The 19,117-nt window shown below is 37.3% G+C and overlaps 1 protein-coding gene across 1 annotated transcript in view; it reads left to right on the forward strand.

The window, feature by feature from the left end:
- Positions 1 to 19,117, forward strand: part of camk4 (calcium/calmodulin-dependent protein kinase IV) — a 55,698-nt gene that overhangs the window by 31,198 nt on the left and 5,383 nt on the right. Inside the window, exons 7-10 of the mRNA XM_084412850.1 lie at positions 12,280 to 12,370; positions 13,143 to 13,217; positions 13,343 to 13,418; positions 16,113 to 16,239. Of these exons, the coding sequence (XP_084268976.1) occupies positions 12,280 to 12,370; positions 13,143 to 13,217; positions 13,343 to 13,418; positions 16,113 to 16,239 (369 nt within the window). The remainder of the gene's footprint in view (positions 1 to 12,279; positions 12,371 to 13,142; positions 13,218 to 13,342; positions 13,419 to 16,112; positions 16,240 to 19,117) is intronic.

Genomic DNA, 19,117 nt, shown 5'->3' on the forward strand with positions numbered 1-19,117 from the left:
CCCCAGAAAGTTGTTGCGGGAAAGCTTCTTTCCCTCCTGTCCTTCCTTCACATTTGTTCATTTTCCCCAACTTCCTTCCCTCTATGTCAATGCAAGTGAATTAAAAGTCATGTGTAGTGGATTTTTCCCCTAAAACCCGACTATCTAGCGTCTACAAATCGACACTTCATAAATAAATCTGTTGCGTCTACTCATCGACACAGAGCGTCTACAAATCGACACTTAATAACCTTTATACTCCAGCTCTTTGCGTCTTAAGTCGACAACTGGCCGAGTCTCTTACCCTAACTTACTTGCTTCCCTAAACGGACCTGTCTGGGGTGTCTCCAAATGGACACCCAACTCTGTACCTGGGTCTCGTCTCCTGGCGACGTCCCCACTTGGGTTCCTGGGTCTCGTCTCCTGGCGACGTCCCCACCTGATATCTGAGTCTCGTCTTCAAATCGACGTCCCCACTTGGATATCTCACCTAGTCTAACTTGTTTTCCCTTACTAATTCATTTTCTTGCTGCACAGCAGAAATTAACAGACAGACTTTCAGCAAATGTCCTTTAAATGCTTTAATAACGGCCGGGAGAGTCTTCGAGCAGTTCTCAGAGAAACTCTCCCAAGAAGAATCAAGGCCGGAGGATCTCAGACAAATTCCATTGAGACATCCCACCGTAAAACACATATACAATAGTTTTTATTGTATAGAGGTATGACATAAATGTCAGGCTGCATTACATAATTTCCCCACTATTTGATTGGTTCTTCATATGCAAACCCCTCTGTTACTAGGTAAAGCAAACTCTGTTTTAATGATGACTTCATCTGTTAATCACAAGATTCTAACAGACTGTCTAGTTTCATTTCCCAAAACTATGTTATTTTTACATACATACGCAGACAGTCAAAGACACAAGTTTTCCATTGGTTTCGTACAGTACATCTTGTTCCATTGTTAGATGTTAAATAAGGTTAGATGTTAGAAACATGGTTAGTTTAATATACAGTTTAAAATTTCCACGACACATGTTTGGTATAATTTGAAATGTCTCAGTGCGACTGATACAATGGCCTCGTCTCCACAGAAGTAAACCAAAAGGTGATAAAGGTTTTTAAAAGTTTATAGATATCTTGCTTACAAAGGAGGATGGATCCTCTGTCAAGGTTTTCATGCAAATTACTTTCTTTCCCCAAAAGATGTAAACTATCCAGGTATGGGACCTTGATTATAGCAAATTCCTATTGTAAGTTCCTATCTTAGTTCCCAGTTTTCTCTCAGGATGTTTTGTCTTGGTCTGAGTATTTAAAGAAATGTTGCAAGAGGCTCAAGGTGCGATTTGTTGTCAGATCAGCCCGTAATGCTGAGTGTCATCCAGACACTCCGCATTATGTATTTTTCCGAGGTCAGGTATGCATCTTTTACTATTTATTTCTGAATGTTTGATGTTTTGTATTGATTATCTTTGAATTATGTAATTGGCATGATACATTTATCTGATTAATAATCAATTGTTACATTTGATTTTATTCTGACTTGCTCTGAAATTATTAACTCTAGTAGATTACGTTCTTGTTACCGCAAAGCTGCGTCAGGTTAGTAATGGACAAAAGTCCAGTTTTGAGTGGAGCATAGGGCACACCAGTTCCGGCAAACTCTTGGCACTGGTTCAAGTGTACTAAGACTGTAAAGGCTAATAAAGGGAATTTCCATTTAGGACAACAGAATGTTGCTCGGCCAACCTAAATAGGGTGAGCCTTACCTCTGTTTAATGTAATATTACTCTAGCTAAGTGTATATGGGAAACCATGGCATGACCAAACCAAAGCTACTATCAGAGAAAGTAATGTTGGTCGGCTTATATCTGTAGTAGTGGTCATGACTTCTTACTAGAGATAGTGTTTTTTTATTATTATTCAAGAGTATACAGATATGTGTGGACTAAACAACATATTTTTGGAGAAAGCATCATGGGACGCGTTAAATGGCTAGCGCGAGAGCCTAAGCGTCATTGGTATCCGAATGAATGAGTACAATAAGAGTAAAGAGTTAAATAGAATAATCAAGTGTCTAAATAAATTATTATATAAATGGTCAATAATCAATTGGCATTCCAAACTAAATTTGAGGTTGCGATAAAATGGAATCAGATAAAAGTCTAACTGTAGTTAAACAACTTTGCCATACTCAAAAGTTAGAACGAGCAGGAAACCTTCACCCGCTTAATATCGGAAACCATTGGGCCGATTGAGCGGGAATTATGCACATTCTTTCACTTACTATTTAATTCTGTAGGCAGCATGCAGTGTACACTCACCTAAAGGATTATTAGGAACACCATACTAATACTGTGTTTGACCCCCTTTCGCCTTAATTCTACGTGGCATTGATTCAACAAGGTGCTGAAAGCATTCTTTAGAAATGTTGGCCCATATTGATAGGATAGCATCTTGCAGTTGATGGAGATTTGTGGGATGCACATCCAGGGCACGAAGCTCCCGTTCCACCACATCCCAAAGATGCTCTATTGGGTTGAGATCTGGTGACTGTGGGGGCCATTTTAGTACAGTGAACTCATTGTCATGTTCAAGAAACCAATTTGAAATGATTCGAGCTTTGTGACATGGTGCATTATCCTGCTGGAAGTAGCCATCAGAGGATGGGTACATGGTGGTCATAAAGGGATGGACATGGTCAGAAACAATGCTCAGGTAGGCCGTGGCATTTAAACGATGCCCAATTGGCACTTAGGGGCCTAAAGTGTGCCAAGAAAACATCCCCCACACCATTACACCACCACCACCAGCCTGCACAGTGGTAACAAGGCATGATGGATCCATATTCTCATTCTGTTTATGCCAAATTCTGACTCTACCATCTGAATGTCTCAACAGAAATCGAGACTCATCAGACCAGGCAACATTTTTCCAGTCTTCAACTGTCCAATTTTGGTGAGCTCGTGCAAATTGTAGCCTCTTTTTCCTATTTGTAGTGGAGATGAGTGGTACCCGGTGGGGTCTTCTGCTGTTGTAGCCCATCCGCCTCAAGGTTGTGCGTGTTGTGGCTTCACAAATGCTTTGCTGCATACCTCGGTTGTAACGAGTGGTTATTTCAGTCAAAGTTGCTCTTCTATCAGCTTGAATCAGTCGGCCCATTCTCCTCTGACCTCTAGCATCAACAAGGCATTTTCGCCCACAGGACTGCCGCATACTGGATGTTTTTCCCTTTTCACACCATTCTTTGTAAACCCTAGAAATGGTTGTGCGTGAAAATCCCAGTAACTGAGCAGATTGTGAAATACTCAGACCGGCCCGTCTGGCACCAACAACCATGCCACGCTCAAAATTGCTTAAATCACCTTTATTTCCCATTCTGACATTCAGTTTGGAGTTCAGGAGATTGTCTTGACCAGGACCAAACCCCTAAATGCATTGAAGCAACTGCCATGTGATTGGTTGATTAGATAATTGCATTAATGAGAAATTGAACAGGTGTTCCTAATAATCCTTTAGGTGAGTGTATATATGGAAGCCTGTTTCTGCCACAAATTAAAAAAATAAAAATAAATTTGTGACTTTTCATCTCTGTCACAACTATAAAAGTCCAAAGATGAAGAAGAGTCAAAAGGTTCTGATACGAGGGTATTTAATAATAAATCAAACTCAGATAATCCACAAGGCGTAACAGAGTGCACGTAACAATAACTGACAATGAACTGAGGAAACACAGGAACTTAAATATACAATATTAGCCATCTTAGACCAGGCTGGGGGATTCCTTGGCTCTGCCTCCGACCGCTGTCCCCACTACTCCACCTTGGCCAGTCATCCTAACTCCTCCGCCTCCACTCCTCCCTTCCTCGGCTCCTCTGTCGACCATCAGGCCCGCGACGTCCCCGCGCTCCCTCAACCTGCCAGCTCCGCCTGGGTCAGACCTCGCCTGCCTATTGCCATGGACTTGCAGGCCGTCCGTTGCCCTCTGGCCCTCCACCCCTGCAGCTCAGTCTGGCATTCGTTTCGGTCCTCAGCCACATTGCTTCCGACGCAGCGCTCCGGATCTCCAGGTCCACCTCGGGGAGGTCGTTGTGGCAGCTTCCTCGCAGAAGCTAAAGTGATTTATAATATAGTAATTTATAATGTAATTTAATATAAAAAGTTTTTTTTTTTTTTTTTTTTTTTTTTTACAAGACAGATACAAGTTACAAAGGATTAAAAGCATGAGACATAGATATGAATTCGGCTAACTTAGGAGCTGTTCTGATAGACAGTGCCAGATTATTCCACAGTTTAGGGCCAGCTACTGCGAAAGCAGTGGAACAAACAGGAGGTGACATTTCCGTGATCGTAGTGACCTGGATGGGTTATAAGAAACAGTAGATCGGTGAGATATTTAGGGGCTAAATTATTAAGAGCTTTATAAACAAATAAATACATTTTAAAATCAATTCAGTAACAGACTGACAACCAGTGCAAGGAGCGTAGAATAGGTAACTTTTGGTAACACTTTAGTTTAGGGTCCAATTCTCACTAATAACTAGTTGCTTAGGAAAGTGCATATTACTAGGATATTGGCTGTTTATTAGTACTTATAAAGCACATATTAATGCCTTATTCTGCATGACTGTCACGTCCGCCAGCTGGAGTGACCATAATCTCCACCAGAGGGCACTCCTCCTGTCATCATGAACTTCAATTCCCATAACCCATTGCCTGGACTCATTATGTTGCGAGTAGGTTCAGCTGTGTTTCATTAGCTTGTTAAGCCCTTCCTATGTAAGCCCTGTGTTTTTCACTCTTTCTTTGCAAAGTCTTGTTTAGTGTCACTGCAATTCTGAGCACTTGCTCTTGTCTCCTGTGTTATGTTTCTGACCTTCTGCCCGGTTTCCTAAATTTCTCTGTTTGCCTGTATCTTGGACTCTGTTATTTTTTGGATTGTCTTCCCTGGGGTTTTGACCCTTGTCTGTAATATGGATTATGACTCTGGATTGCCCCAATAAAAGCTGCTTTTGGATCCTCATACCCGTGTGTGTCAGAGCAGTTTGTGACACTGACCATATTCTACATTCCTTAATCCTACCCAATACTTAAACTTAACAACTACCTTACTGACTATTAATAAGTAATTAGGAGTTTATTGAGGCAAAAGTTGTAGTTAATAGTTCTAGTTAATAATGGGAAGTTGACCCTAATCTAAAGTGTGACCAGACTTTTTTCTCAGAATTGCGAATTTCTAACAACATTTTGACTTTATTTATCGCAATTATTACTTTATATCTCGCAATTTTGAGTTAACGTCTCGCAATTCTGAGATATAAAAAAGTCAGAATTGTGAGATGTAATCTCAGAATGCCAAGAAAAAAAAGTCAGAATTAGAGATGTAAACTCAGAATTTCAAGGAAAAGACTCCCAAAAAAAAAAAAAAATTGTGAGATGTTAACTCAAAATTGCAAGATATAGACTCAAAATTGCGAGAAATCTCATTTCCATGGTGGAAACAGTCTTCTATAGAATTCTGAGCAGTATTCAGTAAGTAATTTTGATTTAATTATGAACGCAGCCATTATATGTGCTATTCCATTTGATGCCTCAAAGGGATAGTTCACCATAAGATGGAAGTTGTGCCATCATTTACTCACAGTCATGTCGCTCCAAATGATGCCCATGTGACTTTATTTCCTGTTACACAAAATAAGTAATGTTCCATGGAAGAAAGAAAGTCATATGAGCTTTGAACCACTTGATGGTGAATAAATGTTGACAGATTGTCATTTTGGGGTTACGTGTCATTTTAAGAGTCAACTATAAGCCAGTTCTAGGTTGATTCCCCTGAAGCGCTTTTCTGGGTACTTAAAGTGCTTTAAACGGAAGGGGAAATCTCCTCAACCACCACCAATGTGCAGCATCCACCTGGATGATGTGACGGCAGCCATATTGCGCCAAAACGCCCACCACACACCAGCTTACTGGTGGAGAGGAGACAGAGTGATGAAGCCAATCAGTACATACATATGGGGATGATTAGGAGGCCATGATGGACAGAAGCCACCGGGCAAATTTGGCCAGGATGCCGGGGTTACACCCGTACTCTTTTTCGAAGGACATCCTGGAATTTTTAATGACCACAGAGAGTCAGGACCTTGCTTTAACGTCTCATCCAAAGGACGGTGCTCTTTGACAGTATAGTGTCCCGATCTACACTGGGGTGTTAGGACCCACACAGACCACAGGGTGAGCGCCCCCTACTGGCCTCACTAACACCTCTTCCAGCAGCAACCTGGTTTTCCCAGGAGGTCTCCCATCCAGGTTCTAACCAGGCTCAACCCTGCTTACCTTCAGTGGGCAACCAGTCTTGGGCTACAGGGTGATATATAATCACCTTAGGTGAAACGAGTTAAGACTAATTCACATTGCAACGACAGATTTCGACCAGCGCCGACAATCACCAGATTACAGTATGTCACTTCTCACACATTTCACGACCTGCAGATTGAGCATGTTTAGTTGGCGAAAACAAGCGCTGACCAACGCTAACAGAAGGATCTGACAAAGCCACGTGAACGTATCTATTGCTGTTGGTCGACATCTGTCGGTGAAGAGTGATTTAGCCTTTACAAAGACGGTAACTTAAGTTTGAAAACAGTCATTCATTTTGCAGTTCCATTTGGAGCCACTAGTGGCACTGAAATTACACTCTTTACCTTTAACTGTGTGGACCTACATAACGAGGCTAGTTGCTAAAATAATCTTCATGGCGTGGGGACACAGATGGCAGCAGTGGCGAGCTACAGACCTGCTCTTGTCAGATGAGAGGAAGAAGAGAAGGAGAGAGAAGATGTACTTTATGTGTGTCAGCTCCACTGAGTTTTGAACAGGATGGGAGTATTCCCCTCGGACCCCACTAAAAGATAACACTCCTTCATGTCACCATAATAATTGGTGTTGGGAAGCTGGCACACTGTACTGCTCGTCCTCTGAGGAATCATTCTGCGGCTCTATTGCAAACAAACCATTTGGAATGTTTTTACACTGGGGACTGTGGTGACTCTGCCTTTATATGGGCAGTCGTGCATACTAGTTTGACAGTTAAGAGAAGTTTTTGTCAGTGTAAGGCTTGATTTTCCCATGTGAATTATATATGGGAGAGCACTTAAACCTGAGTATCCATGTTTAGAGATTACAGATATGGCGTGAGTCTATAATGGGCCTTTTAGAAACTTTAGCACTTTAGCTTAGCATTGCTTAATTGCAAGCCAAAGTAAATACTCCAAATGAAAACAAACAAACTATTCTCTAAAAAACTGTGAGTGTAATACTAGCCACAACAATGCATTGTGAATTGTTGCTTGGGTGTTACTATGCTGTTGCTAGGATGTTCTAAGTAACAGAGTAATAGAAGTATAAGTAATAGAGTATATACTCTAAGTAATAGAGTGCAGCAGTCCACGTCCACTTTTTTTTTAGCAGCCTTGGTTTAGTATTTTTCCCAAATGGATTTTTTTTAAAGTCTTTGTGAAAGAGTTCTAAGCTATGAAGTGAACCAACCAGCTATGAGGTGAATCACAACATTACAAACTTTGATTTGAAAAAAGTATTTGAAAATCAGACAAAAAGGTAAAGGTAAGACTTTAATCAGGAAAATAACTACATTCCCATGAAGAACTGCAAATGACAATCGAAACAATACAATGGATAAAAACTATTGATTTAAAGATGTGGATTATGTATATAATTCGGTTGTAAGCAGCTATTCGTTATTTAGCTCAAGTCAGTTAAATGTTGATTCAATTCCGATCAATAACAAGATGTGTCGATGTTGCAGAGTTCATACATTATAATACAAATTACGATTCAGCGATAAATCAGCTCTACAAAAGTCATAGTGTCATCATCATCATCCAGCTCAATTAAGTCTCATCCAATAATTACAGTGCAGTCAAATTGATAATATTACAGAATATTAAATGTTTTGTAAACTCAGAGAAAACCAAAGGCGACACTAGCAAGGAACCAAAACTCCATCAGGTGACAGTAGTGTGACACTTTTGTGTGATTTGCTTGTTTCGATTCTTTAATTGGTGGAGATTTAGGGAGAGTCATGGGTAATGTAGTTTTTCATCTGGAATTCTACTGTTTAACATGATTATTTAAAAATAAGATGAAATAATGTGGACTGATGGCTGTAAAAACAGCCTATACTAGTATAACAACGTCATAGCGCACAATAGGTCTGTCTTTTACTGATTTATAGTTTCCTAAGGAGGAAATGAATGGAACTTTTACTTCTGGAACCTAACTGTTGCACTTTATTGCACATTCTTAGAAGAAATGGTTCTATAGAACCTTAAAGGGTTCTGTCAGGCACTTCATAAATAGAACCTTTTAGGGGTTCCATCATCAGATCATTTTATACATTTTGTTTTAATACAATTTTTTTTTGATTAATTCATATGAATTAAACAGCTAATAAACATGCTTCATCACTAGAAAAGATTGAAATGACTCATTAAACATGAAAGCATTATGGAATCATTTAATACATTTCTCCTTAAAGAGTCTTTTTGGCATAAACTAAAGCGTTTTTAAAAATTAAAGGGCACCTATTATGCAAAATTCACTTTTACACGTGTTTGAACGTAAATGTGTGTTGGCAGTGTGTGTACACAACCACCCTATAATGATTAAAATCCCCATAAATCATAAGCACTGTCTCAGAATGAGCTGTTCTTAGATTCGGGGCAATGTGACGTCACTTTGCACAGGCCCCTCCCACGACTGTTGATTGATACTGCAGTTTGAGCATAGATCCGCCCTGAGTGAGCTGGACACAGTCCGCCATTGTTTCCACGCTGGAGCAGCTGTAGACAAGAATGTCTCCTAAGCGATTGAGGTGTTTTGTTGTTGGATGTAAGAATGAACTTAGTCTTCATTTACTCTCGTTGTTACTCGAGGATGGATCTGTACTGTTCGTGATTCAGCTTACAGTCTCCAGAGCGACAGGCCTAACGTTACTGATCACGGCAAAAATGAAAGTGAGAGCGCGCACTTTATGACAGCTCATCCAGTCGTGGATATACAGTTTACCAGTTTATTAAGCACCCACTGAAAAGGTGTGTATATATTTGTTTACTGTTAGTTCTAACGAGTGTTTTGTGTATTTCGCTGTGTATGTTCCATGATAAATAAAGGGAGAGAGAGAGAGTTTATGGATAAGACTTTAATGCGCACTTATATACTGTGTTTATTCGCTCTTACAGTGATTTTCTGGAGTAAAACTAAGGCTTCATCTTTTGTGTGAGGTACAATAAACTTAATTGAACTCATCAGTATATTTTGGTCATCATTCGGACGGGGTCTGCTACAGCAGGCTTGTATTAATAGTGGATAAAAGCAGATGACAAATAACCGTAATTAAACTAAACTATTCCTGTTCTATCTCCATACAGCATATATTCTCTGGCTCTGTGGGCATTACTGTGCGACTCCGAGTCGAAATGAACACCACTACTGAGAGTTTCTGTTTTCATATTATCAGATGAGATTGTCCTGGCTCTTAGCGCAAGCTCGTGAGGCTCCGCCCCCTGGGCCAGCAGCAGCAGTTAATTTGCATTTAAAGGGACACTAAAACGGTGCGTTTTTCTGAGCCCCAAAAAATGACAATATAACATGCTGTAAAAAATTATCTGTTATTTTGAGCTAAAACTTAACATACACACTCTGGGGACATCAGAGACTTATTTTACATCTGCCCTTTAAGTCAATACCCCTAGGGTTCTATATGAAACCTTTTCTTCGAAGAGAATTTATCTCCTATTTTTCTACATAGCTAGTTGCTAGCATGTTCTGTAGTATGTAGTTACAAAGAGATTGCTTACTGGCCACATCAAAATTGCTTTGACGGAGCAATAGTACTGTAAATTCTTGCCTTAGAATAATGAGTTTATAAATATTTTTGTTGTTGTTGTTGTTTCTGGTATTAATACCTTTCACACATCTTCTTCAGGTTGGGAATCTCTCACGTCCATCGTTCCCTCGGTAGCACATGATAGATAGTGACCACGTGTTGTTTCTCTGTAACCAGGCAGACTTATGGCCCATGCTACTCTGTTTAATGAGTTTCCGTGGTAACACTCACCAAGGCACTGGCAAGTGCGTCTGGCTGATTATAAACACAGATCTGTTGAAAGCGATGGACATTGGTCTAATTAGTAGTATTTGCTAAGACAAGTGTCACTTTTAGCATTACTTATTCTGAGGAATAGTGATTTGAACAAAGCCCTAACACTAAGTATTTAACTTTGGTTAGAGGCTATATGTACGAATTCTCATGTATTAATCGCTTTTTGTATTGCCAAAGTGTGAACAGCTTGTAACGAAACTTAAAAAACATTTCTGGATTCTGTATAGCACCTTTAACTTGTCAATTTGTTATACGGACATGAATTGACCTCACACACATAGCAACAACCTAATTAATACAAACCAAATGAATAGAGCTAAAAACACTCCAAATACTTTAGCAACTGCATATCAACACTTACTGAAGGCAGCCAAATATCAGAACTCTAAATATGGCTCTCAATATATATTTAACAGTCACTGTTCAACTTTAAAATCACTATATAGTAATCATAAACACAGTCTGTTTCCATAAAGGCGCTCAAGGGCTCCTTACCAGTGTTCCTCCCTAACAAAACTCATCTAGCACAGTTTTGTCATTGGTAGAATATAAAATGGGTAAAATATTTCTATACAAGCTTTCCAGTAAATTACAATGCATGTCAAACCTTTGCACAGGAAAAAAATCAGCCTACGGCAACAGGTTAAAAGTAGCCCGAATCCCGCAATCTTGGCGGGATTAAGTTAAGTTTAGTTCAACAAATTGTTGACATGAAGTCAACTAAAAAGTATTAGCTGGAACAAGATTTTACAGTGATAGATTTTAAATAGTGATCATTTTAAGATTTTCAACCTTTAATCTTAACCCTTTGATGCATGAATTATTGAAATAAAAAGTATTTACAAATTATTAAATTATTCATGTTGTCATAAATTCAAAAGGGCAGATATAGAATTAAGGATAAGGGTTGGAAAACCTTGCAGGTATAAGAAGGTATAAGAATGGCTTCTTTGAGGATGGTTGACATCTACAAAGTTTTTCAAAAACAAACACACATAAATAACACACCTAAGCGTCACATGTATTTTCTGTTTTGCTTGAGTTCTTGTCCCTGGCTGTGTCCGAAATCGCATACTGTCTTGAGTAGGTACTTATTTTTTAAATATGTAATTACTTCACGACCGCTAAAAAAAAGTATGTTTTAGTATAAATGTGTGTATGAATGTAATCTGGACGTACTACATTCGCCATGTTGTCATTATCATGTGACCTAGCAGCGTTCCATCGCTTCACTGCCATTCACAAATCCTCTCTCATGGCCTCATGTGATAGTAAAGGGTCCGTTGTATGCACACTTTAGAATCAGACTCGGCGAGTCGGCGCAAACTCGGATCGGCGCGGTATACATACTGTTTTTCATCTATTATATATGTAGTAGGCAAGTATGTGATTTTGGATGCAGTCCGTGTTTTGGTTTTACCTAGTTTTCTTTGTTATCAGTTTTCCCGCCACTTGTTTGTTACTATGGTTCCTGATTAGTCCTCACCTGTTCGTTGTTCTGTTGATTGCCATCCCTGTGTATTTAAGCCCTCAGTTTCATCAGTCCTTTGTCTTGTGTTGATGTTGCTATTGTTAAGTTAGTGTGTTACTCTGTTCATTAAAACACGTTTTGGATTATGTATGTATGTATGTATGTATGTATGTATGTATGTATGTATGTATGTATGTATGTATGTATGTATGTATGTATGTATGTATGTATGTATGTATGTACGTACGTACACACACACAGCAAGTGTGACACTAGTGTAATAAAAAACATAAAAATGTTTGAGGAATATCAATACAGTGCTTCCTTGCACACAGTGTAAAACTTAAATGGCCTCAGAGCAGAGGAAAGATCTCTTGATGCACTAAATTATGTCAGTTATGAAACACGTTTAATCAGTACAGCTTGGTCATTACTTTAAATTTGCTCATTATCAGGCCCAGATTAATCTGTTTACCAACCACAGAGGAGATTCCCATACAAATTTGAAAACTAAAAATCGTATTACTCAATTAATGGTGAAGGTAATGCATGTTAATTATTGTCACCAAATTGTACAGTCACATGTGTCTGTGTACACCACAGATTAATAAGTGAAAGCCCCCTGTGTCTGTATGTGTGTTTGCAGTACCTGCATGAGAATGGTGTAGTGCACAGAGACCTGAAACCTGAGAACCTGCTGTACGCCACATCAGCGCCAGATGCTCCGCTCAAAATAGGTAAGGCTCTCCATTCGCTTGATGGGGGGAACTGCAGTTTGGCTAAACATCTCTTGTTGGTGAATTAGCTTGCAAACATGCAACATGATCCTGTTGTGCATTAGAGGAACATTCACTGTAAGATTTAAAGGAAAAATAATCACTGACTTATGTCATATTCAAATGTAGCTGTCACAGTTCATTTGTAATGATTTCCTCATTCATTGTTTGGGTTAAGGATTTGAACTCATAAGCCGAAGTATTAAACTTCAGCATGTGACTTAATGTCATGAAAACCTGTCCAGGTCAGTTTTCATCATAAAGCAAACTTATTGGAATGCAGAAAAAAATATTAAGCACTAGTCTTTGCATATACTAAGCACTATAAGCACAAGTATTTATTTATTTATTTATTTATTTATGAAAGAATGAAGCATTCTAATATGGTAATTTGGTGCTAAATGTTAAATTAAACTGTTAGCCTAATTTCTTAAAAAACAAAACAACAAGTCTTACTGACCAGTAGTATACATATATATGTAAAAAAGAAAAGAAAAAAGGGGTTGTGGCCAGTAAGACTTTTTTTAAAGACATTTACATTTTTAATGGAATGTATCAAGAATTCTTTATTGTATTCAAGAATTTTAACACTAAGAATAAAAAAAACAAAAAACATTTTAGATAGATAGATAGATAGATGGATGGATGGATGGATGGATGGATGGATGGATAGATAGATAGATTTGGATTTTTTTGTTAATCTGTTTTTATTTGGTGTGATTTATCTTTACAGCGGATTTTGGTTTGTCGAAAATTGTAGACGATCAGGTAACAATGAAGACTGTGTGTGGGACTCCAGGCTATTGTGGTGAGTTCATTTCCACAAAGAGAATTACAGATTTTTTTTTAATTCTTTTTACAGCATCAGTGCAGCAGAGCATCACCTCCCCCGTTTATTCTTTTCTTCTGATGTTCTTTCTTTCTCTTCCTCAGCTCCTGAGATTTTACGGGGATGTGCCTATGGCCCTGAGGTTGACATGTGGTCTGTGGGAGTTATCACGTACATTTTGTGAGTGACACGACATACTTGTCTAAAGTTATTCTCTCACAAGAATGCTGTGCTTAGTCATTCAATCTCTCTGTCATATCAATCACTGGTTTTGTCTCAGATCAGCCTCACTGATAAAAAGTGTGAAGTACGTTTTGAACTTTTGTGTGTAATTCCAGGAATTAGATATAAATTATTTTACAAAATGTCTGAGAAATTTGTACTCTTTGTCAAAAACGTTTTAAAAATGTCATAATTTAGCCTACATGCTATTAAATCCATTTGTAAGGAACCGGCTAGTTATTCACTGAAAAACTCTGCCATAGCTCTCAAATTTAATTCCGAAAACGAATGTTTCATATGTATTCCAATGAAATTCAAGTGAAATAGGCATTAATGTATTTATACACTTTCTAACCACAGGGGATAATATTTAGATGTACTGTATACAAGACGATCTTAAAAAGTAGCACAAATTACAAATTAGCACAAATTAGCAAAGTACCTACAAAGTTGCACAAATTAGAAAAAGAAAACTGCTCAGTTCCAGATTGAATATGTACAATTTTTACTATTAAAAGTGAACAGACAGACATTAGTCTTGTAGTTTTCATTTGAATTAGTAGTAATTTAGTTTGCAGTTGTCAATCTAAAGGTATTTATCATGGTTTGTTTCTGTTTTGTGTGTCAGTTTCCATGTTTTTTCATTGTTTGATTATTGGTTGCACCTGTTCTCCATTTCATTGATTGTTTGGTTCTAAGCCCCGAGCTCAGGGGTATATTCCAGAAAGCAAGGTTATCTACCGTCAAACATACCCTGAACTCTAGGTTGATTGACCAAACCTTGCTTACTCGAGGTATGCTGGTTCCAAAAACGCGTAATTTCATCAACTTATGTATGTTAACGGTTAACACACCAGACATTCTCAACAGTGCGTCGAATCAACGAGTCACCATGGAAACGGACGCTAAGAAAAAGTGTGCCATACTACAAATTTATTTTTCTTTTGTTAGATGCTGATTTATATACTTATATACAGTATATCGCCACCTACTTGGTGGTTGTGCAATCATTTTTCAATCTTTTCGTTTAATAATCTTTAATCACTGAGAATAAGAACTATATAGTTTGTTTGATGCTAGTTATATAATAAAAACAAAGACTGATTAAACTAAATAACAGTCTGTGCTTGCAAAGAGAACATGGCTGTATACGTTTATTTTTTGTTTAGTCATTTTGCTTCCACATTGCTTGAAAGGTAACATATATCATATCATATAGCCTATGTCTTTTATTAGATAAATACATTATAGCATAAAAAAACGTCTGAATGCAGATGAACGATGTGAGAGATGAGAATTATATAGGCTAGCTATATATTATAATAAATTAACATTACCTTGTTTTAATAGCACTTTATATATCGAAATAACTAATTATATATTTAATATTGTGTGCAATCTATCACGTCCACTGGAGCCTCATCATTTGGACACACATCGCATGAACACCTCTGAAGTAAACTAACTCTGGTAAAGAACATACACTATCCTTATGTTCAGGTATAAGTTGCTATGGCTACTTGCCCTGAAAGTTAACTCCATTTTTGGAACCGAAAGTTGAGGTTATCCGCCTAGCCTTAAACATAATCGGGTATGTCACATAACCTGCTGTCCATTATCCATTATCATCATGTTTACCTGGTTGTTCCATTCCTCGTTATGCCTAGTCTGGTTTTTTTTTTTTTTTTTATAAAAGACAACTCTGCTACAAATCAGGATTGTGTCAGGATTTGTCAGGATGTCAGGATTTACTAAATACACGCAGTGGAAAAATTAGCGCTAAAAAATGAGTAGACAGGGTTATTTTTGCGGCTGACCTTATTTCATATGCATTTGTAGGAGTTTCTCTTTCAAACGCAAAATGTATGGGAGAAGAGTATTTAAATTAATCACACAACGCGATTTACTAAGGTTTGCGCTAGTCAATTTACTGGTATTTGCACCATTATTTAATACCAATAAAACGTTTGGAATAATTACGATAAAAAAAATTAAATAAAAAGTATCTTATGCTTACCAAGGCTGCATTTATTTGCTTAAAAATACAGTAAAATTGTAAAATATTATTACAGGTTAAAATAACTGTTTTCCATTTTAATTTTAAAATTGTATCTATTCCTGTGATGGCGATCATTACTCCAGTCTTCAATGTCACATGATTATTTCTGAAATCATTCTAATATACTGATTTGGTGCTCAAGAAACTTTTATTATTATTATCAATGTTGTAAAAAGTTTTTGCCTATTAATATTTTTTGTGTGGAAACCATTATACATTACCATTCAAAAGTTTAGGGTAAGATTTTTTAAAAGAAATACATACTTTTATTAAGCAAGGATGTATTAAACTGATCAAAAATGACAGTATAGACGTTTATAATTTTAGAAAATATTTATATTTCAAATAAATGTTGTTCTTTGAACTTTTACGGTTTCCACAAATATATTAAGTAATATAAATGTACATTATTAATGATTGAGCACCAAATCAGCATATTAGATTGATTTCTGAAGGATCATTGTGACACTTAAACATTGAGTAATGGATGCTGAAAATTCTGCTTTGCCAGCACAGAAATAAATTACATTTTAAAACACATTAAACTGTTAAAACTTATTTAAAACTTGTTTCTGTTTCTGTTCTATCTATAGGTTATGTGGTTTTGAACCCTTTTTTGATGACAGAGGAGACCAGTACATGTTTAAACGTATCCTGAACTGTGAATATGAATTTGTCTCCCCCTGGTGGGACAATGTGTCTCTCAATGCCAAGGACCTTGTGAGTAAATCTCTCTCTCTCTCTATATAAAATCCTTATAAACCTCTAAAAAAATCCAAATATTTGCGGTATACAAACAGCACACACACAGAGAAACATTTATTGATGTCTTTCAAGTTATTTTTTATACTTTAAAGTAGTAAATGTTCCGTTCTAATAAATGAATGATCTGTGTTTGCCCCTGAAATAAACGCACACCTTTGAGTGCACATCAGTTCAATTCTATTTCAGTACATTATTACACTACATTTATCCTAATGAACTATATCACTTTGTGGAGGAGTTATTTGAGTAATTCATTATTATTGTTAATAAGATGATTTTTAAGTAAAACATTAGTTTTATAATTTTGTTGTTACTGCCAATTCATTAAATCTGCTACATTTTGTGCCTAACAACACCTCTTAACAAAATCACTATAATGCACACTCAAGATATTTAATAAATTATACTTTTATGTTGCAAAATAATACGTTAATTTTCATATATTCAAATACTGCATTCCTTTATGGTACAGTGTGCATATTTTAAATGTAACTAGTCTGAAACGTAATAACTTTCTTTATAAACAACTTTTTTTGTTTTCTTGGTTACACTTTATTTTTAAGGTTCCCTTGTTACAGTAATATTAATTAACTACATGTACTATAGGGTTAAGGTTAGGATTAGGGTTTGGTTTAGGGTTAGTTCCATGTAATTATGCATAATTTACTGTTATTACTACAGTAAGTACATGTAACGTGTAACAAGGACACTTTAAAATAAAGTGTTACCATTTTATTTTATGATAGGCAAATAAAATTGTGGTGGGGTGGTGTTAGCCAAGTATTTTTTGGAATTACACATATAAAAAATGTCCCCATTACCTGACAGATATCACTGAAATACAGTAGATGTCCTGAAATATCACACATCTCTGTGACAGATCTACACTCTTAAAGTCCCACTGTAGTCAATAACGTTATCCCTTAAAACTCCCCAAAATGACATATTTAAGCGTTTTTTCGTGCCTTAAAATAGCTTGAATGTAACTCTACACCCTTGCTTCATTTAGTATATGTGGTTCTATGAATATGCAAATTAGCCCGCCTCCACTCACTCACACCAGGGGCCCGTTCTTCGTACGTCGCTAACTCACTTAGCTGGATTTGATTGTTGGCGATTTGGCATGATCTTGGATTGTTTGGTTCTTCGACGCTCATCCTGGACTTGCTGTCATAGCAACAGGTGCGCAATCTTAAACCTGCTCGGGAGCAGGCTTATTTCATGTTAACAGGATTAGACTGTGCATGGCTTTATAAGCGGAGCTGATACGTGAAGTCCAGCGCAGCGCGATTTCTGAGATATATTTTTTTTCTCGTGACAGTCGTGAGATTGTCGTTTACATTATTAATTTGTTGGAAACGCACATTTATTTTCGACTTGTCGGAGTCGGGCTTTAACTACAGCACAAACTATTTGCATTGCCCTAAGATTATTTGCGAGTGGCTTTTTCCTTTACACTATTGGAGATGCGGAGAACTTGATGGAAAGTGCTGTCTGTCGTGTCATTCGGAGTTTACCTGGCGCTTTTAGGTTTAAAAAACAGTTTTAGTTGGGTTTTTTTTGGTGGCATTTCCAAGCCACTTAAGACCCAACGTTGTAAAGCAGTTTATTTTTTTGGGGCTATCATAATTTTTTATGAAGATCATGCAATCATGATCATGCAGATTACAGTATATGTCGCTCAGGATTCACTAACGTGATTGGTACCATAGACTGACTGCCATCAAGGCCTCAATGAAGGGGATTATTTGAACAGAAAGGGGGTTCACAATGTAAGTGTGCAGCCCAGTTACTATTGTGATTCTTAATATTCCAGATTAGTGATATTATATCAAATAAAATAAAAAGGCAGTTGACTAAAATCTTCCATATCACAAATGTGAAAGCAAAATGGCCAGGATCTGTGCATGACTTAAGAATTTTCAGAGATTCACATTTATGCACATTATTTGAAAGTGGTAAGAAAAGTTCCACAATTAAATAGCAAGCTCACTGTATTACATACACTTATGCTGATCCTAACAGAACTGCATTTTTTCATAGGTGATTATGACATGTTCCTGCCTGCAGACAGGTGTTTTATGACCCCATTCCCTGACCCAAACCAGTTACAATGCAGCTCTAGCCAGGACAAGGGCACACAATGAAATTAACTTTGGCTAACTAAAGGGAAGATGTCAGTGTCTGAAAACTCTTGAGGGTTGCACACCTGACAGGGCCTGTGACATTGTTGCATGTGCCATATTACACAACATTGCCAAAACAAAACACTTTTCATTAAATGTTTAATAAAAGACAAATATGCTTAGTTCCTTGAGTTTTATTTCAGTTGTTCTTTGTAAAGAAAAGCCAGTGGTCAAGTGATATTAGACACATGCCTCATGCAACAAATAAAAAGGAAAAGTTGGCTATACACTGCCCACCTGTAGGCCTATGTCTCCTCTGTCTGTGCAGACTCTTCTGTAGGCCTTTCTGTAGATGTGGAATCCTGCAACTTATATTGCAGCCATAAAGCATACAAGTATAAATTAAGTAAAGTTATTTATGCACTTGCAGGTTAGTTCCTCCATATGACAGTTATCTGAGAGGGTTTATTCACTGTCCAGTGCAATGGAAACAAATGGACATTACAAAGTCTTATACTTTCTTTCCTTTGGAAAGTTAGAAAATGTCCACTTACTGCACATATTTCAGCTCCACTTTCTTGGGAACAGATACAAGTGTTGGTGTATTATGTAAAAGTGCACAAAAGAGGAAAACACAATGTCATTACAATGAACTACACTGGGGAAAAATGTGATCAATAACTCATGGCAAAATATTTTTACATTAA

This window comes from Rutilus rutilus (assembly GCF_951802725.1).
Source record: "Rutilus rutilus genome assembly, chromosome: 7".
NCBI classification, from domain to species: domain Eukaryota; kingdom Metazoa; phylum Chordata; class Actinopteri; order Cypriniformes; family Leuciscidae; genus Rutilus; species Rutilus rutilus.